Raw genomic sequence first — 21,373 nt, 5'->3', positions numbered from 1 at the left:
TGCCGGCAGCGGAAGCGGAAACGGGGCGTGCGGCGGCGGCCCGGGGTCGGCCGGAGCCGGGCCCGAGGCGGCACCGCCGCGATGAGCGAGCCCGAGCTGCTGCTGGACTCCAACATCCGGCTATGGGTGGTGCTGCCCATCGTCTTCATCACTTTCTTCGTGGGCATGATCCGGCACTACGTGTCCATCCTGCTCCAGAGCGACAAGCGCCTCACGCAGGAGCAGGTGTCCGACAGGTCAGGGCCCGCCTCACCCCCGCCCGCCCCTCGCTGCCCCCGGCCCGGCCCGGCCCGCTAATGCCACGTGTCTCTCTTCCAGCCAAGTCCTGATCCGGAGCAGAGTCCTTCGGGAAAATGGAAAATACATTCCAAAGCAGGTACGGAGCTGCGCGGTTGGGGCTTTACAAAGAGGGTGACTGGGAAAGCAGCACAAAGCGCGGGGCTCTGTCCGGGCAGTGCCGCGGGACGAGCAGAGCCCACAAGGGCCCGCGGGGTCGGACGCTGCCGGGTCACCCCTGGGCCAGGGCAGTGTCCAGGAGTGCAGATTTTAGGAATCTTGGACACAGGACCGCTGTATATGTCTTTTCCCTGACATTTATGTTAGCTGTCACTGCTCGGTGTTTTAACTGCATGCTGACATGAGATGTGCCTCCAAACTGTCGTGTTTAATATCTGCTAGCAAGCACACAGGGATGGAATACAAGCCTGGGATAACGAGGTGGGCATACAATGTCAGCTGAAATGTTTGCTAAACTAAGTCCATCACTCATGTTGGCTGTGTTGGTACCAAGTGTGTGTTTTGTGAAATCCAGAGGTCAGCTGGGAGAGTGAAAGTGTTCCATGTATCAGAATTGGTGCTCAACCTGCACAAAGAATTTGCACAAAACACTAGAAGCTCTTTAATTAACATGGATTTTTCTTCAGAGAACTCTTATAATTTGTTCAAAAATTTCAAAAAGCCAGAGATCTGGTACTCTGGATGCAGAGAAACGTGAGGAGCTTTAGAACACATGGGCAGTGAGGCAGCTATCCAAGAAAGGTGTGTTGTGAAAGAACTCACAAGATGTCTGAATGTCTGAGCAAGAACTAATGCTTCTGTCCTTCTGCTTCTTACGGTGTTGGCATTGTCTTTTTCTGTTTTCAGTCTTTTCTGTCCCGGAAATATTTTTTTAATAACCCCGAGGATGGATTTTTTAAGAAAACAAAAAGAAAGGTAGTGCCTCCTTCACCAATGACAGGTATGTTAAGGTACCCTAACTGCAGCCAGGTAGAAAAACCTGTCAGTGTCTGCCGAGGGTGGAAGGTGAATCAGCTTTGCAGGGAGCTCAGGCAGGGTGAGGGAGGGGTGGGACTGTTCAGCTGGGTATTGGGGACGGGGGGCAGGAGTGAGATCCCTCTCTTGGGTAACAACACATTAGGCCACTTCATGTTGCTCAACTTCAGCTCTGAGCTGCTTGCAGCATCTCAGGAGACCTGACCTCCTCAGGGTATCCAGGCATGGGAAGTCCTGCTCTCACTCGACTCCTTTTGCCAGTGTTTTGCTCCAGCTCCTGCATGATCTTCTCCAAAGCAATTTAATTTTTAAGTAATGTATACAGCAAAATAGGAATTTGTTGTCCTTCTTCTACCCAGGTCAGCTCACAGAGCGGTCAAGCAAGTTCAGAGATCTGGGGCAAGGGATGGGGTCAGACACAGCACAGAACACAACACCCCTGTGGCAGCAGCCACCAGAACACTGGCTGCTCATCTCATTTTGCAAAGTATTGTCAACAATAGAAAATTATAGATACTGGGATAGGACTGTTGTCTCATGCAGTTTCTTAATTAAATTAGCTGACACATAATGACTTGTTTCTCTTTATTGTGATATGCTGCCACTTCACATCCCATCTATGATTTGCAGATCCTACCATGCTGACAGATATGATGAAAGGGAATGTAACCAATGTTCTGCCTATGATCCTCATTGGTGGTTGGATCAACATGACATTTTCAGGATTTGTCACAAGTAAGTGTCTGGAATAAGATGGGTTTGGCTGTGTTTCTGAAGAAGACCTTGAGGGTCTAAGCTGCATCAGAGATTTTCTCCTCAACCTGAGAGCAGTCAGTTAGAAGCAGCATAAATTAGGCTTGTGGCACTGCTGCTCTTCACTCCATGAACTGCACAGATTTGGCTGTCTCATTGCAAAGGGGGAGGAGAAATTGTTTTCAAAGTATTGGTCATGGTCTCAAAGAAAATAGCTCGGGAACAACTGTAGTGACAAAACCAGTGTTTTATTAAAACTGCCTAAACTTCAGGTTGATACAGTGGATTTTCCTCTGAACCTGTCTAGGGACTTGGTTACTGTGTGGAGTGTACACATCAAAAATACTTACTTAAATTCGTAGTTCTGGGGTTTTTTTCCTACTGTTTATGTGATAACTGTTTCTTTAACAAGAGACATTCCCTTTCACAGTCACTGAAGTAATATGTGTGAGGGTTTGGTCATTTGATAGTTTCAGAAAGCCTTTTCATATTAAAATGAATACAGAACTGCAGCTTTTTCAAAAATCCAAATTAACTTTTTATTGTGCACGTTGCACTCAGACTACATTAGATGTAATAAAAGAACTACCTGCTCACTTTGCCCTGTGCTTTGCAGTTGTGCAGTGTCACTTTGTGAAGCTGGGCTTTTTTTCTTCTCTATCCTGCAGCAAAGGTCCCGTTTCCTCTGACGCTGCGTTTTAAGCCAATGTTGCAGCAGGGAATTGAGCTGCTCACTTTAGACGCGTCCTGGTAAGCCGCTGTCCTCAACAAGCAAGGTCCAATTCCCACTTGGAAAATGCTGAATGTGTTAATAACCCTTGGATGGTCTGTGTGTGCTGCTGGAATGAGGTCATGTGCCAGCTTTGAACTGACAACAGCCGTGCTTGTTCTGATTTGTCAGGGTGAGCTCTGCTTCCTGGTACTTCTTGAATGTGTTTGGACTCAGAAGCATTTATACTCTCATCCTGGGCCAAGATAATGGTGAGGCGCTTGTCATTTCTGGGAACTGGCTTCTCCTTCCAAGGGGCGTCATCTGAGGGAGGCTGGGGAAAAGATTTCTAAGTTTCCAGGCAAAAAGCTCTTGAATGCCTTTCTCCTTTTGGTGAGATTATTTACTCTCCCTGGGCTAGGTTTGACAGCACCTGCAACAAGTACCCAAATCTCCTGCACCAGACACTGGCTCATAAACTTCCATGGTTGTTAGCCCAGGCTTTCTTCCCCATCAGATCAGCGTGCAAAACTTTTGTGCTCAGGCTTGTTTTATTTCTATTCTCTGTATTATTTATTTAAGAAAAACTGTAAAGATTTCTCAGTGTTGGATGTGGGGCCGGACAGATGTGCATTGGGAATGTAGAAAACTATTTTCCTCAACTTTTCTGCATATTTTATGTAAATCTGGCTAAGATGTAGCAGGTGGGAGCAAGATGTCTTGTCAGGACTCCTTCTGGCACAGCAGTATTGCATTTTGGGTGTTGCTGCAATGTTCTCATCTATAGATAAAAACCTTCCCAGTGGCACCATGCTCCAGGGAATGCTGTTTAGTAACACACAAATCAACCTCTCATTTCTCATTTCTAGCTGCAGATCAGTCCAGGGTGATGCAAGAACAAATGACAGGGGCAGCAATGGCCATGCCAGCAGATACCAACAAAGCATTTAAGGTACAGTATTCCCACCTGCATTCCTGTTTGTGTGAGCTTGCAGGGTCGTAGGCTGCATGTAACTCATCCTCTCCCTGTGTCAGGTAAGGGAATTGCTCTGGATTCCTGTTCCTAAAATTAGAGCTGACAGCTTATGAATGCTGTGGGAGTTGCTCTGGGTCTGGCAGAGCCCGAATACCCTGCAGTAAACCTGACAGATCAGTCATTCCCAGTACAAAAGCTGAATTTATGTCCCATCCTCTGCTTTTGCTGAGGAAGGGGTTTTTTTTACCTTGAGATATAGTTCCAAAGCAGAAACTGGCTCTGCAAAAGTTGTTAATAGTGCAGCTGAGCATGAGTCCAGCAGGCACCTGATGGAACTTGGGTAAGAGAATCAAGTAAGCAAGTCAGTTCAGTGGAAAATCCACAGGATTTGACTGTCTTGAAATTCTCCTAAAGCACTTTCCATAGGCACTTGCTTGTTAGCCTGCCTCTGCCTTTCACAGCCCAGGTTTATGCACAAAGGACAGACCCGGTTTCTGTTTTTACGTACTGCAGAAGAGGTTTAGCCACACATAACCTGCTGCCTGGGAAGGTGGGATGGTCTGCTCCTGCAGTTTGTTTTCAGTAACCTTCCTGGTTAAAAAATCCCACACCACCCAGGCAGAGGCTCAGCCAGAGATGAGCATGGCTGCAGTTGGCAGCAGTGCTGGAGCAGTGGGTGTTCTGTCACAGTCAGCACCGAGGTGCAATTCCAGTCGGTACTGACTCCCACCCAGTATTGGCTCTCTGCAGCACTTCTGCCATTCAGCCTTGCAGGGACCTAAACCCACAGCATGCTCCAGCAGAAACAAAAAGGGAAAAGCCCATATTGCACAAATGTTCTGGCCAAGAAATACAAATCTCTGCTGGGCATCATGGGACATGGTTTTTTTGCAGGCTTTGTGCACAAGTCTGTGAGCAGGTGCAAAATTTTTGGCTTTTTACCTGTTGTTATCAAGTAACTCTGAACTAAAGAATTAACTCACTGCAAAGCACTTGACCCACCAGAACAGGGCTGGCTGTTACAGAAGCAGTGGACTGTTCCAGAAGGGTAAAGGGTTGGCAGAAAGTAGATAATGTAGTTTTTCTGATTTCTGTGATGCAATTTGTATTGACCAACTAACATCTAATTAAGCATAAATCACTGATTTCAGAGTTGACAGGATTGCCAGGTTTTTCATAGAAATTGGTGTTTGTAGCAGTTGTTAAAGAAAGCACTGCTTTGTGTAGTTCTTGTCTAATCCTGTGTTGCTTTTCCTTCTCTACTTCTGTTCACTGCCAATGCAGACGGAATGGGAAGCCTTAGAACTGACAGATCATCAGTGGGCCTTAGAAGATGTAGAAGAAGAGCTCATGGCAAAAGACCTCCATTTTGAAGGCATGTTTAAGGAAGAACTTCAGACCTCCATCTTCTGAATTTGAGAGTATGCTTTTGTCTCTTCTTGTAAAAGTTATTTGAAAAGAAATCTGTTATCTAAAACTATATAATGTATTTTAGCAAGGCTGAGAATAAAAGAAAACCATCATGTTCAGAACTGCAGTGCCCTCACTTTGATTTGACCCCAAGGATACACTCACACTATTTCCCCAGTAATTTATTCCTTCCCAAGTCCATTTGTAAGCACCTGAGTGCCCACACAGCCCCTCCCTGCCTGCCACATGCACAGCAGGGTGTTGCCAAAGGGTGCCTGGCTGTTATTTACTGGGCCAGGTGGGGATAATGAATGCTTTAAGCTGCCCACCTTGGACTGCAGAGAACAGGGAGCAACTGTTCCTGGCTTGTCCTTCTGCAGAAGCTCCTCAGACCTCTTCCCCAGGGAGAACAGTCCCAATATGGAAAAACGCTTCGTAAAAAGAAGCTCTTCCATACTCTGGGGCTGTTATATTTTTCCCCCATTCTTTATTCTTTACCAATTTTTCTCAGGGTAAAACTGTACATCCCTCTTCAAAGCAGGAGCTGAGCCAGGACTGTGACACTGATTTTCTGTTCTCACCAAATCATCTTCCCAGTGAACAGGGAAGCTGCCCCTTTGCTTTCCCTTCTTCCCATGATGGGTTTCACACCATGCTTTGGAGTCAGCCCTTCACAGCAAAGCTCAGCAGCTGCTGTTCTACATTTAAAGCTCATTAACCCTCAGGAGCTCCAGCTGAGATCAAGCTCCTCTGCTCTTAGACTGTAATTGTGGCATGAAGACTTCAAACCTTCTCACAAGGGCTTCACAGCCCACCTTGGCCTGCAAGACTGGGACAATCCCACACACAGGCCCATTGCACTGCCTCAGCTTTTTCCAGCCTGCTCTCACAAATGTGTTCAGGTTGCCTTGAGGAGGAAATTACAGAGACTGCAGGACAACTACCTCAGTGGTACAGGCAGCCCTGATACCCTGGAGAAAATGGACAGAAGGAAGACCAGGACCTCTCAGGGATCTGCAGAGGAAGAGGAAGGATGAAACCATAGCTGAGGCTGCCCAGTGCCACAAAAAAGCAAGGACAGCTTTGCTAGAGCACAGGTACCAGCAACCCCAGCAGTGCAGGGAGAAAAAGCAACCCTGGAGCAAACTGAAGCCTCAGCTGTGCAGAACTGTGCCCTCAACAGCTGATCTTCTCCCAGATCAGCACTGGCTCTGCAGGACTTGCCCTCCCCCAGCCCAAATTACCCCTAGAGCACCAGGCATCCCCACAACCAGCAGTCTTAGGCCACATAATGAAAGCTGAAAATACAACAGAACCCAGTTTCAGTGCAAACCACTCTTTAATTTTCCTCTTTGTACAACAGAGCCAGCCACTTACAAAGTGCTAGTCTAAAAAACAGTCTGGTATTACAGCACACACACACCAGCCAAAGCCCAGCAGCTCAGAGGCAGAGGAAGCAGAGCTGGGCCACTTGTTCTGCAGTACAACAGAGTCTGTTCAGCATCTGAGATTGAGCCCCACGGATGCATTTCTCAGTGTCAGCACAGGTAGGGAGACGAGGAGGAGAACAAAGGCTATTTCATTTTCATTTTAAAAAGGTCTTTTGCTGTCCTCCCTTTCCTCTATTCCCCATTTTGGAATGCCCACATGACTTACTTTCAGGGTAAAACAAACAAAAAAATGCTGATTAGAGTAATTTCAGTGCAGTGCTACAGCTTAAAAAATTGCCTTTTGCATGCTCCCCTCAGTAATAAGGAAAAAAATTGCAATATTAAGAGTTGCAAAAATAAAAATAAAAAATGAAACAGCAGAAGCAACTAAGCAATTGTGATCTCAAAATTCAAATTTTAATGCTTTGAAAGCAAAATTCCACAAAGGAGAATCACATCAGTAGCATGCTGGCTAGAGACAATGCCCCCTCCTCCTCTCCATCACTTCCCAGTGCCCTGGCAAAGGGTTTCCTGGTGCTGCCCTCCCAGGATGCAGGGACAGGCACACTGTGATGTCCTACAGGGCCTGTTGCCAGGAGCTGCAGAAAGGTGGGGCTGAGCTGGCAAGTTTGGAGTTAAATGGATGAGCACTGCTGACCACCAGAAGAGGTGGTGATGGTCAGCACTGAAGCCACAGTGGCTGCAAGCACATATTCCAGGGGGAACAAAAAACAGATGATAGCCAGTCTCAACCCTTTATTCTGCCAACACACTCAGATCCAGGAAGCAAAAACCCTCCCGGTTTGGTTCACTACCTTGAGCTAGATCTTCCCCTAAAAAATACAGGCTAAGGGTCTGGAATTTTTTCCCATTTTTCACATGGAAGACCAGCTCTCCAGTGAGACTCACAGGAGTCTCTTTTCAAGAAGAAAGCTGGACTCAAGTCCTAAAAGCAACACAGACAGTAAAGGAGGACAGAAGGAAGAGCATTTGCCAGTTGTGCCAAAAGGATGGAGCAGAACCATTGAACAGCAGAGGCAAACAGGACCTGGGACAGGACTATCACACCTGCAGCCCCCAGAAGGTGATCAGGTGAAAATATAGAAGGCAGCACTCAAGGATGGAAGAGGGCTGAAAGAGCAGTCCAAAAAAACCAAAGTTGCAAGAGAAAAGGCTGAAAGCTCACACAATCCATTGCATTGAGCTGTCACCCTTACAGGTGACAGCTCTGGGGACACAGTGCTGAGCTTGGCTGGAGACATAAATGAGCAAAAAAAGGATAAAAATGTTGTCACTGCACAAACCATAGGAGAAATGCTGGCAGCAGAAAAGTGCTTACAGAGCAGCCTGGAAGCGAGGGGTGTAGGAGATGGAAAGGACAAGAAATCATCGGTGTTAGGGATGTTACTTTCTCTGCAGAAGAACAGGAGCCAGAGCAGCTGTATCCTGCATCTCCATGGGGATCAGCCTGCACATATGCCACACCATAGGTAGGTATGATTCACTTCTGGCCAAGATTCCTGCATCACTGGATTCAGTGTTCACATCAAAAATGCTGAGTCAAAACTGCCCAGGAGAGCCTCAAACCTATCAGTGGAAGGATGCAAGCAAGAGAAACTTTTGTTGCTTTGCCAGGGGGACCAAGGTACAGCGGCAGAGACTGCAACAGACCAGATGTACAAAGATTTGAACCAAGCTCCAGAAAGAGTGCAGGAGGCCTCCCTGACACAGGCAGGGCCCAACAGCAACACCAGAAGAGTTGGCAGGAAGCCCCAATGCCGATTCACAGAATCGTACCCACCATTCTCCTCCATGGGCCCCTGCAAGGCTCAGCTGTGCCTGGCCTCCAGCTCAGGCTGTCCTCTCCCAACCTCAGCTACAACCCTCAGCCCAAGAACCACAGTCCCAACCCCTGCCTCTAGCCACACAGCTCAGCCAGATTTTAAAAAGAACTTTATTGAAGCTCCAATATATATTATTTTTGGCCTCTAAATACCCAAGTGTCAGCACCTAGTCCTGGCTCTTCGGTGCTATTCTGCAACCCCCAGCACTGAATCTTTCAGTGCTTGATTTTCTGCTTGACCCCTACAGAAGGAAGAAAAATTTTCAGGCGCCTCAGGCATTGCTTTACAAGAGTAACTACTACCATGGTGGCCGAGTGCTGGAGGTGGTGCTTAGTTGGTGTCCATGCCATCACACTCTTCTTGGGGAGCAGAGGGGGCAGAATGTTCCTCACTGTTTCGGCGCTGATAGAACAGCACATATGCAGCCTTTGTCTACCGAACAAAAAGAAAACCCATCTGAAACCATCCACACAGCTTGGCTGGAATGTCATGCCCAAAGCAGGGAACCACACTTTCAGCAAAGACCTGGAACAGCCTCAAGCCAAATACTCACCACTATTTGGTCTTCTGAAGCCACAGAGACGCTGCTGTCATCAAAGTAGTACCACTTGTCGTTCACCTTGTTCTTTGCGTAGGCAGTGTCTGTCGGGGGAGAAACTGCAGCTCAGCATTCTGGGGAAGGCCGGCAGGGAAGGCACACCTGGGACACTCAGGACTCCAACCACGTGTGCATGGGAGGCCAGGGGCCAGCTTTGGCATTACCTACCCCAAGCCTAGTCAACCAGCATGAACATCTTCTACAATGTGCTCGCTGGCCCAGCTAGTCTAGAACCAGGTTCCATATACCAGGCTTATCCCTAACAGCTGAGACACATGGAAAAGAAACTTAGGGAAAAACAGTAGTAGGCTTTGTTCACTGCCCTTGAGTCAGAGCTTTCCCAAACACACACAGTTTAAGACTGCATTTTCACTTGAAAGAGAAGTTTTCTGCTGCTGAGGGAATCTGATCTAGCACTTGCAAGAGTTCTCACTCAAGATGGAAGTTACAAGTCCCTCAACATCTGTTCAAGCCAAGAGTTCTGTGACTGTGATCTCCAACCTCAGAACATGTGCCCTTCAGCTCCCTTCAGGAGTTCATCATCCTCTCTGGGTAAATTGCTTCTGGGTGGTTTTACAAGTGTTACCTACAGCATGGCTCTGCACGGACACCTGATACAGCAAACTCACCTACAGACACTTTTCATCTATGCTGCAGCAAAACCAGTGACAGAAAACACAGACTCATCATGTATCAAACTTGAATATAAATGAGTTTTTCTCCTGGTGAAATGACATTTTCCCTATGTCAGTCCTTATCAATGCAAAGGTGGAGACATTCTATGGTCAGCCAGTGTCTCAATTTTCAGTTCAGCATTGATAAATCTTGACTCCACTCATAAACTGGAGAACACCATCACAAAAACTAATGACAGCTAAACCAGGGTCCCACAGGCATCAGTCAGACCTCAGGCCAAAGTGCTGCTACCTATCTGCCCTCCATATCCTAACAGGATCCCAATATGATACTCGCCTGCACACAGAACACAGGTAAGCTTTGGACTAGATACCTTTGGTGAGGGCTATTGCAGGAGTCCCAATGCAGAGCCCTCCCATGACCCCTCTGCCACGTTTCCTTGCACACAAAGGACAACAGCAGCAGTTACTCACAGTGGCCCACTCCCATGGCTCCATAGTGATTGGAAACTGCAATGAGGTCATACACGTATGAGCCTGCTCTTGGGTCGCAGACAAACTCGGACATGTTCAAACCCCTGGAAGGAAACACAAACCTATCAGTACACCCATAACCATCACTTTTTAGGAACTGAAGCATGGCACCAGTGCTGCTCTGCTGCTCAGGAGCCAGGTGTGGTTAGTGGGAAGACCAGACTTGTTACCCCTCCCACACAGGGCAGGTCCTGACAAACACACCAAGCACTGCCAGAAGGTTTAGAGGGAGGTGTTGAATAAAACACAGTTTGGAGTGTCCCTGTGTAGGCATGAAGAGTGAGATAGGAACAGTAAGGGATATGCTTCATCCCACAGGAGGATGCTGGCAAGCAGAAGCAGAGGGACAAGGCAGGCTTTTGTCTTGTACTGGTGCAATACCCAGCACTACAAGTGCAGCTCTGCCCAAAAAATTTGCTCAAATTGCTACAGAAGTTCTCTTGGTTGAATCACATGGGCTTAACCAAATTTTAGAAGAAACAGCACCTGCTAGTTAACTAATGCTCTTTGAGATATAAAACTGAGGTATAAAACTGAACAGTATTAACAAAAACCACCCCCCAAAATACTAACCCCTCTCAACTCACGCCAGTTGTCCAGTTCAAACCCAGAAAACACCTGTTCCAGCGACAGCTTTAACAGCAAGCCCAGCCAACAGAAACATCAGAAGTACCTCTTTCCTGACCAAGTTCTTCAAGTTCTTCCTAACTTGAGGGAAGAATCCTACCTGATGGGGAATTCCACAACAGTGTCAAGTTTATCCCTCCAGTATCTGTTGTAGGAGAAGCGTTTTAAATGTACCACCAAAATCCTGGGCAAAGACCACAAGTCAAACTTCTTCGTGGCCTGTTGATGCTTCTTACAGTTAGGGCAGTACCTGAGGAAGGAGTAACAAGCAAGGAAATTAATGACTGCATTAGAAGAAAAGCTTCTGGCCTTCCATTAAAGATGCCTCACTAGCACAAGTGCAGTCCCTGCCTTACAGAAGGCACATTGCCTGTGGAATATGCAGGTGAGCACACTGCCTCAGGGAATTCCAAACTCCAATTTGCTTTCACTTTATAGGCAAAATGTCCTATGGCAAGTATGTTAACTGCACGTTGTACAAAAAATAACTTTTGAAAATAGCTTGATCGTTGGAAGCTACATTCCCACTGACATTTTCTTCCTTAAATACGGGCAGGAAGCAAATACTCTTTATTAACCCATGTCCACAGCCTATTGAGTCAATGCCTTAATACAGATCTGATAGACTTCTCAAAGATGAGGACAAAAGGACAGACCTGGGAAAGTGTAAGAATCCCATTACAAATCATGGAAATTCAAACACTTAGGCATTTTATGGTAGACAAGGTAGGCAGGCAGAGGTTCTTACCACGGGTCATGTTCACCAAGTGTTTCCATAGTAGTGAAGAGCTCTATGCAATCTCTGAGGGCTACTACAGCCTTCTTCTTCTGTGGCTGTAGCATGCTTCCATGTTTTTCAAATGCCTAGTGAAAGAGATGCTTTATTCAATTCCATGTACTCTGTAATCCCTGACATCGAGAAATTACATGCTCACTTTCCCCACACTGCCTATTTCTGCACCTCCTTCCCCACCCAGACAATCCTCTCCAGCTTCCAGCCACTCCTTTCTTGTGCTAAATAGTCCATAAGAGAAAATATACGTCCTCACTTGGGTTTAGAGATTTATCATGAGAGTAAAAACAGCTTATTCTGTTACAAAAGATGACCCAGCAGAACACTGTTTACTGTCACCTTTTAAATATCATGCAAGTTTAAACATAGATTACTTATGAAAAGACCATACTACAACCTGTGCCTCCTGTTCATCATAAAGCAACCTCCGTGTCTCAGAATCCCAGTCAATAGCAACTGCAGCAAAAGCTACAAGAAAGAAGAAACATTTATTGCACAGGTGTAAAAAGAAGGAAGAAAAAAAACCAGCAAGAAAATAATTACCATTCAGTTTTAAGATTTTTCCTTCAACAATGGAGTTTATCTCCGAGGTCCCAGAGGAATTCACAAGGCTAAAAGTGAAATGCTGTTTCTTGCAAGGCTGCAGGTCTCTTGCTGACTCCACTTGCATACAACCCTCAGAATGGCAGGGATCAACTTCTGTCAGCTTTTCCTTGCCTTCCTCTCCGCCATCCTGATGCTCCATCTCTTCAATGTCACCTGGAAAAAAATTTCCAACAAGGACAGTATTACAGGGTTTCAGTGAAAGTTTGGCCTGACACCTCCCATGGACAGCTGTTTGCATCAGCCTGTACAACACACACCAGTTACGTGGAAAGCAATGAAAAGGCACACAGAAAAAGAAACCTCTGCTTGCTAACCACTCCATCTGAAGCTGTATTCTTCCCTTTAGCAGATGCCAGTTTAGGAGAGCGCTCAGTTCGCAGTAGGTTAACAATGACACCTTCTGACAGCACACCCTAAGAAGCAACCCCAAGAGAGAATCAGCAAGGCTGCAGCTGGGTGCCTTCACAGAAAGGAATATGTAAGTTGCCAGAAAAGTTATTTCCATTCTTAGGAGAAAATTGGCAGGTTTTTTTCCCCATTTAACTTATTCCAGCTATTACCCTCAGGGCTACACAAGTGAATAATTTCAAACAGGAAAGGGAAACATGCATTTGCCATCAGCATTAAAAGCTTCCTAGGGAGCATCTAGCCTAGGAATGAGACTGTGATTCTATGCCCTCCAACAGAAAAATTTCTCCACAATGTGTCTTTGTGACCTAACAGGCCAGTTTTCATCACCAAAGGGCATATCAGGAAGGGCTGCCTCTGAACACCTTGAGTAAGCAAGGACTTCCCTAACACTGGTCAGGATGAATGCACATCCACACTTTGTTCTCCAGCTGCTGCTTATGCACATCTGATCTCCCTAGGAAGGAAATGGTCTACAAGATTCTCCCTGTACCACACAGATGCCCAGCACAACAGCATGGTTAAATCACGGGGGAGAAATAACCTGCTAGAGCTAAAGCCAAATACACACAGCACAAACCAAATGCTGTTAGAAAGCTTAAAGTGAAGGGCTTTACCTTCAACCACACCATTGGAGCCATTGCAGGTTCCTCTGTCTGGGCAGGGTGAGGAGTATTCTGCCAGAGGGAGTTTCACATAGCGGCTGAAGAGAAGGGACACATTTAACACACAACCATACTGCAGCTGTGCATCAGAACAGCAGCACTCCCCTCTATCATCAGCTCTTGCTGCCCAGTCCCCTCCAACAAACAAGAACCCACCCTGTACAGCACCACTTACATTTACATGACAGCACCAAGAGCCCTCAGAATGAGTCAAACAACAATTCCCTGAGTCTCTGCTCTCATTGCTTGTTCCATGTTTCACTGGCTGTATATTGAGAAGGCTAAAGTAAGTCATGGTGGCCTCATCTGTGAGCCCTGAAAACAAGCCCTGAGTTCTGCTCCTGACTCCTTTTGCAAGGCTGAGCCAGCAATATCTGTTACAAAACCCAAAAAACCAGGACCTTGAAATGTCCCTGGGGCCTCCAGACACTAATGCAATGCAAATCCTGGTTTATACATCCCACACAAATCAAGGAAAATTCTCCCTGTTAACAAGGATTCAGTAATCCTATTACAATGTAATTGAATAAGCGACCTCTAGAGCTTGGCATAGGATTCAAAGATACAGCCATGACTTACCTGATCTGCTCCAAAACCACAGTGTACAGGTGATCCACGGTGAGCCTGTGTTTCGGCACAGATATTAACAGTGGCTGCCCAAAGAGCACAGTCCCTGAAGTATTGCTGGATTGCCTCATTGTCTTTTCCCGAAAGTAAATGGAGAGAGTAACATACTCTGAGCCATCCTCACTTGGCTTGCAAACTTCATACCTGTTTGAAAGACAGGTATTTCAGTGGGTTATTTCCACTGCCAAGAAGCACAGCACAGGTAGGACCAATGTGAAGTCAGTCCAGCAAGTCTCTCCAACAGTACCAGAGGGTTGTACTGGCCTCATGCTACAGAGCAGTTTCCTGAACACTCCCCACGGCTCACAGTGGCACAGGACACACACCTGCAACCGACTTGACTGCCACCTTCCCTCTGTCTTTACTCCTAATTCAAACCCCTATTACCAGTCACCTCCCAAGACATTACCCTGACAACTACACAGTGCTTCAACCAGTGAAAAATACTAAATGTATTTTGAAATCCCTCTTACAGTGTTTGTTCCCCTTGGAGAAAGAAATCCTCTTGATACCTTAGGTCTTGCATTCTCCCAGCCTCTCAAACAGTTTTATGGCCTGAACTCACATCACTGAGCAGCTAATGTTTCATAAAACCAAGAGTCTGGAAACATCTGCTTCACAGAAAAATTCAAGGACAGTAAACAAACAAGAAAAATTCTGGAAGACAACAAACAGCCTGAGAGGACAGTGAGGAGACTGTGACACAGCTTGTGCCCTAGGTGAAACAGCAAATGAGGTATTTGCAGCTGTCAGAGGCAAAAGAAACCACAGGATCCAACACTATCACACTGTTTGCTTCAGGCCTACTCATTACAAAAGATTAATTTTCAGGAATGCCAAGTCACACCGCTCTTTAATTTGGTGAGTCACCTGTCCCACATTTATCTTAAAACTGAAAGAGAAAGAAAGACTTCATCAAAGATGTCACTACACATAATGACCGAGACCACAATCGCATATCTGAATGCACCAAACTCCTAACAATTCTCTGACATTAAACAAGCCACTTCCCTTGTCTTAAGAGCTGAGAAACATTTTTTATTCCTGTGTTCAGAGCAGGGAGGAGAACAAATTTCAGAGCTGTCATTCTACTTCATCCTACTAAAACAAAAAAGGATCCCAGCTTGGGGCTTGCACTGAGTCAGTAGAGTACATGAAGGAAAAAATCCTTCCAGAGAGTCCCAGCCCACCAAGAACACAAGAGCACAGAGTCAGCACAAGAGAGTCCAACACCAGCAGCTGTTGAGGTTTTCTAAGTTGTCAATGCTACTCAGCTGGACACCAGCACTGCATACAGTTCACACCTCCTAAAGTTTCCTGAGAAACAACACAACAAAGAGATGAATTATTTCACTTAGTACTGTTTAAACCACAAAAGGCCATACTCAGTCCCGGAATATATCTGGGATTAACTCCAGGTCCTATGAGAATCTTAAATTGGACTCCTATAACACAGATCAGTGCATGACACTCCTGTGACTCCTCTCACACCACCTACACTGTGCTCTGCAAGCAGCAATTAATGAAGCCCCATTTACACTCCACCCTCATGCACCTGAATGAAGCCCAGCCCATGACTCTTCCCACAGGCAGGGGTCATCCATCACAAACAACCAGCATGCAGCACCCTATAACACTCTGCAGAGAGCATCTCACACACTTCTCACCACAACACATCTGGTTACTCAAGTACCCCTCTACCCACCCCACCTCAGAACACCTTTTACATACTTGTACTAAAAGCAGATGTATCAGGATCAAGATCTGTCACCTTTATGATCAGGAGATCATATGATCATAGCAACAGCTATCCCTTGGAAAAAAGAACCAAACCCAAAGTATTTTATGTACAGTGTAAGGAAGGCTGTAGAGCTGATACTGGGAATTGCTGGACGATACCCCATAATTCTGTATATTACAACTTAATTGAAGTAATAGAACATGAAGATGATGCCACTCCAGACTACATAACACAGTTTTAGAAGTCAGAAACATTAGTTCAGCTGCTGCCACACTGCTAGATACTGGCTGATTGCCTTTATAACTCATGACAACTCAGGAAAGTGTCTGGAAACTGCTAAGCAATACGGTAGGAGTTGACCAGTCCTTATCAGCATTATGAAGGTTCAGGTCTGTAGTTTCAATTCAGAAAGGAGGCAGTGAGCAACGAGGTAACTTTTGTTCCATTGCACAATAAAGTTAACCACAGAAGGATGAAAAGCTATGAAGGACCGCAGCTACACTGAAGGACACTGAAAGCAAAAAATACTCTGAGCTAACACCAGGCTAATATATCAGTTGTATGTTACTGAAACATTCCCTCACAGGAGTGGGGATCTGTGATATTAACTCCTGCTGCAAAACACTATGTGGATCACAATTCAATCTCCAGCAACAACCGAGAAGTCTATTTTGAAAGAGAATGGAGGAGGGCAGGAAAAAATGCCACTGCAGAAGCTGCCTAACAGATCTGCCTGAAAGGGGTTACTACTGCACACCAACCCAGAGATGCTGCTGAGATACCACAACAGGGTCAGAAGCAGACAATGAGAATAAACACAGGATTAGAAGAAACCTGGGAGAAACTGCTGCACACGTTCTGATCTCTTCTAGGAAGAGGAGATGCTCCTAAGCTGTTTCCTTTCTTTCTTAATTCCAGAACACACACAAAAAAGTAAACTAAGAGGTAAGAGACTGCAAATGCAACTTTCTTAGATAATGGATAGCTTGCCCTGTAGAACCTGGTCAAAGGATTTTGCCAGTCTTGCAGAGGAACAAGATTAAAAATGATGAGGGAATTCACACAGGAAGTTTATACAAGGCTTACATAAATACAAGTTCATTTTGGAAAGGACGCAAACCCTCATTTCAAACAAGAAAACCCCAATTTTAGCAAGTGTGAACAAACTTCACAGATCAGTCTGCTGTAAGATCTCACACATCTCAAATGTTTTGTATAAAACTACTGGACCTGCTGGTCTGCTGACCTCATTAACTCAGTTCAATAATTGCTGTAGCATCAGTCACATTAATAAACCTGACATCTCTGCAGCCAGTGATGTTTTTTCAAGACCATGAACTCATCTAAATGTAATACACAGCATGTTGTAAGAGAAGGCAGAAAACATGGCACGTATGGCAAACTGAATAGATCCTATTCAAATATGCACACTTTTATAGGTTAAAGGTGACCTGCAAATCAATTTGTGAAACTTTTATCAACATAAAATGTACATGTTTACATATTACATGTTATGTAATATGCCCCATTAGCCAGGCTAAGAGAACAGGGGTATCTAGTTTATCCATCAGAATATTTTTCTTCTTAGTTCCTAAGAACTAAGAAGAAATACTAAGAGCAATACCCTTGAAATGGGCTGTGGAGTTTGTTTTCATGTGGTACTTACCTGAGCCCTTGTAGGCTGGCTCCAAGCTCCAGCAGGATCCCTGGTGATGGGATATCACCAGCATGGTGCATGTGTGGGGGTTACATTGGAGCAGGAGCCAGAGATCCTAGTGGGGCTGGGCTTCCCAGAACCTGAGGAAAAGAAATAGCAAGTGTTTGGGTTGTGTGCTGAATGCTGTGCTCTGCTTAGCCTGGGCAATGAGAGCATTCAGCACAAACACTGAACTACTGTCATCAAATTGATTTGCAGACCACCTTTACAGGAGTGATTTCTGATCATTTGCCACAGACCTCCCTGTCCTTCCACAGAACAACATGCTTGGAGAGAATCATTTCCAACACTGTGAGAAGTGGGATACTCCCACCATTCTCTGGCTGCACTGCCCCTGCATGCCAGGTCACTGATATCATTTCAAGGCTTCTACCAAAGCCCTCCACTTCTGCAGCTCAGCTCTTCTCTGATGCTAAATATTAACACAGCTTGCACCAGGACTACCTGACAGTTCCAAGCCTGTCAAGTTGAGAAAGAGATAAGTGCAAAGCCTTGTGAAAGAACAGGCTTGGAGAATTTTCAAAATTCCCAAATTCTCCTTCCCTTTCAGCTGACTTGGGAAAGAAAATGTAAAGTTTTGTCCTCTTGTGTAAAAGGTGCCAGGTTCATTTTGGGATGCATTGCAAAGTTACTTAAAGTCACCTAAGTATCAAGAAGCCCACTGGTATTTGCATTTATTCTTTTTGAGGTTTTACTATCCCAGAGCACAACAGGTGAGATAATACACCAGAACTGATGAACTAGAAACTGAGCAGCTCAGAGGAAAAATGTATCTTAGACATCCAGGGCACACCTTTGTTTTCCATATTGCAATCCATTCAGCTCAAGTTCCAAATGGAGTCCAGTTCTCGCCCCCTTCCTCACTCCCCCAGATTCAGCATTCCCACCACTTCAGTGGCACATTAAAACACAATACACATCTCAAGATGTCCAAGATGCTCTGCAAAAACCAGAAGGCTGAATGTGTCTTCCCTCATAACCCTATGTGAAAACAGGAAAACCCCCCAGTTTTTTCCACCACTGAAATAACCCATAAAAGGTGCAAGCCCAATATTCCATACATCCCACATACTGCACATTTCCCAAATTTCACCAACAGCACAGTCTGGACTACAATATCTGAGTCTGCAGACCATATCCTCGGTCAAGCAAATGCTCAGAAAAGCCAAGGCCCATTCCAGCTGCTCTATTCCTGCTGCAATGTGTTGTGAGAGCTCCTGCTCAGTGACATTTCCAACCCAAGCACTTCAGGGAAATCCATGATCTCCTCAATAACAAACCAAGAGAGACTCAAATCACAAGCTGAGACTCAACAGACACTGATATCAAAAGCAAGACACCAGTACAAAAGAACTGATTTTAATTTTTTTTTTTAATTTTTTTTTTTTAATCACAGCCCTGCTGGAGCACATATCTCCTGCAGTGTTAGGAGTTTCCAAATTTTGAATTGTGTGTTGCCAGCTGGCCAGTGCACAATACAATAAAATCAGAAGTCTGTGAAACCACAGGGGTGGTGTTGTCACAGGCAGGCCTGGCTACTGATCACAGCAAACCAAACCTGCAGAAACACTGTAAGAGACTGACATTTATATTTAAATTTTTTCAGTCCTGAGACTTAAGATGATGCTAAGAAATGTACAGAAGGCAAGAACTGCCAGTTTAAGTTACAACCAGATCCTACAGCTTTAGAACCACTGAAACAACTGATTTCTGTTACAGGAGACAGCCACAAAGATGATCACAGGTGGAAGATCTGCTGGACTCAGAGCAATGTCGTGTTTAGAGGGGGACAAATGAGAGCAAGGAACAAAGGAACAATCAGATGGCAGCTGCTCATGAACTCAGAGCCCTGGGGCTTTGTACTGCCCTATCATTACTCACTCATTCTTTGGATTCTCAGAGTCCAGAAAACAACCACAGATGATTACTAAAACAACCTTGGTTTGCTTTTGCCAGTGGAAGGGAGGAGTGCTTTTCAGGTGAGGAAACTGTTACACCTTTTAAAAAGATTATTTAAATGGAAGGATGCAGTCTTCAGTTTATCACAGCTTCTCTCAGAATTCACTCTGGTGTGGCTATCAGGAAGAACAAAAGAGAAGGCCCGTGAGCTCACCCCAATTCAAAGACTAGGCAACAAAATCCTTCAGAAAAAGACCTCAAAAACCAATAGGACCCACAGAGCCATCTGTAATTTCAAAATGTAATGCAATGGGGAATGCACACAAGTTCTGGGGAAATACACATAAGAAATATCTATTTCTGAATATGCTGTACTGATTTAACTCTGGTTTGGGTAGTTTTCCCTTTGTTTTCTAACCAGTGAAAGAAACATAGCATCTAACTGCAACTACTGAAAACAAGAAGCGAGATGTACACATTACAGTTTCCCACGGGGAAGTCTCGCCACCGGACATTACTTGGAAATAAGAGCACACAGTGAGTATATAAAAGGGACAGGATCAATAAAACATGAATTAAAAAAGAGTTCATGTACATGAGACAGCAAGTATCATGAAGTATCATCTAAATACAAGACACTTTGATTCTAGGAAACATCTTTTCCTTGAATAAAAAGAATTAACTAATGGTACACAGTCATATCCCAGGTTGCATCATATGTCAACTTGAAACACATCTAGGTTAACATTTAGAACCTAAGAACATACGCTGCAAAAGGTGCCAGGACTACCAGATAATCCCTCTCGAGTTTGTTTTTCCCACCTGACAGCTGACACAGCTCTCACTTGGCTTTGCTGCACAGAGCCCAATACCCTGAAATGATGCAGCTTTCCTATTTGATTTATAATGTAAGTAATGCTGCTAAAAAACCCATCCATTCTGTAACTTCTATTTCCCTAGACTTTCCTAGAAGCTGGTATGTTTTAGTCTTACCACACAAGGCCATTAAGTGATTCAAACAAATCCTAGGAAAAAATCAGCTTTTCAAAACATGGTAGGCCAGCAGCTTCTGGAAGGATTCTTCCTTTCTTAAAAAGCAATTGCTATCTTGTCAGCCCAACACTCTAGAAAGTGTTCTTAAGAGTTTCTTTTGTGGCAATATCTAGTATAAATGCAGTGCAAACAAATGTTTGATTTAGTTAGTGTGGTTTATTGAGTCTTTTTTAGGTTATTTATTTCAATTGTGAATTCTGGGTGAAAATACTGTGACTGTAAAACCCTACCACTGTTGTACTTTCTAATAAAAGGCATCTGTTCCCCTTCATTAATTGATACAGTTTTTTTTCAGGAACAGGAGAGAGATGCATCACTCAGTGTAACCAGTGATACACCCCACAGCTCCATCACCACTGCAGGAGCACCTTTTCCAAGCTGAACATTTCATGGACTATGGAGGCATACAGAGCATCCTTAAAGTCATAAGCAGCAAGTCATTTCCTGTCACTTCTCTAAAGAATTGGCCTTAATTTAAGAAGAAAAATATACTTTTTAGTGAGAAACTCTTATTCATTGACTTTGGGGAAATAAAATGTTTCTCAACATTTCAAGTGGAAACAAGCTCGTTCTTTAAAGGTGGAAGGTTCTGAAAGACTTACATTTTTTAAAATATTTTTTATTTCTCCCTTTAATAAACAGGAAGATATCTGCCTGTAATCTAAGAAGTTGCTGAGATATCAGAAACTCCTGAAGTTATTGGCAGCAGCAGTCTGAACAAACAACCACCACATACCACACTCCCCAGCCACACATCACACAGCACCTGCAGGAGGGCAGAAACCTGATCTGCCACATCACTGTCCAAAACTTCTGCCAGAAACACGACAGCTTGAGCAGCACTTGACAAGTTCCTCTTTAACTGTAAAATCATCCTTTCTGGAAGAAGCAGAAGGCAGAGATGTACATCCATGACTACAAGTACATTCCCTAATGGAAAACACGTCTTGAAGCCGGCAGGACAAAAAAATAATAGAAACAAAATGGAATTAAAAAACCTTCACACTACAATTACATTCCTTGAATGATTTAATTAAATCTTAGAACGCCTAACAGCAGACTTTTTATAACCAGAC

General features: G+C 44.8%; 2 protein-coding genes across 2 annotated transcripts in view; one reads left to right on the top strand and one right to left on the bottom strand.

Annotated features, from left to right (window-relative positions):
- The first annotated feature begins 8 nt into the window (after positions 1-8).
- On the top strand, positions 9-5,242 carry EMC3 (ER membrane protein complex subunit 3). The gene is made up of 8 exons (XM_042020214.1): positions 9-236; positions 319-376; positions 1,144-1,237; positions 1,903-2,007; positions 2,694-2,775; positions 2,927-3,006; positions 3,604-3,686; positions 4,995-5,242. The coding sequence occupies exons 1-8, from the start codon at positions 82-84 to the stop codon at positions 5,121-5,123; spliced, it is 786 nt and encodes a 261-aa protein (XP_041876148.1). The 5' UTR covers positions 9-81; the 3' UTR covers positions 5,124-5,242.
- A 3,244-nt stretch (positions 5,243-8,486) lies between these two features.
- The window catches only part of USP4 (ubiquitin specific peptidase 4), a gene marked incomplete at its 5' end in the record, with an annotated part of 38,187 nt that continues 25,300 nt past the window's right edge, over positions 8,487-21,373 (bottom strand). The window contains 9 exons of the mRNA XM_042020202.1: positions 8,487-8,826; positions 8,948-9,036; positions 10,102-10,205; positions 10,889-11,038; positions 11,537-11,652; positions 11,979-12,049; positions 12,125-12,340; positions 13,213-13,298; positions 13,840-14,031. Coding sequence (XP_041876136.1) covers positions 8,725-8,826; positions 8,948-9,036; positions 10,102-10,205; positions 10,889-11,038; positions 11,537-11,652; positions 11,979-12,049; positions 12,125-12,340; positions 13,213-13,298; positions 13,840-14,031 — 1,126 coding nt within the window. The remainder of the gene's footprint in view (positions 8,827-8,947; positions 9,037-10,101; positions 10,206-10,888; positions 11,039-11,536; positions 11,653-11,978; positions 12,050-12,124; positions 12,341-13,212; positions 13,299-13,839; positions 14,032-21,373) is intronic.

This window comes from Corvus kubaryi, unplaced genomic scaffold, assembly GCF_017639235.1.
Source record: "Corvus kubaryi isolate FWS band 111438036 unplaced genomic scaffold, C.kubaryi_AGA036_p1.0 124, whole genome shotgun sequence".
NCBI classification, from domain to species: Eukaryota; Metazoa; Chordata; class Aves; order Passeriformes; family Corvidae; genus Corvus; species Corvus kubaryi.
This window is presented reverse-complemented; position numbering and strand designations above follow the sequence as displayed.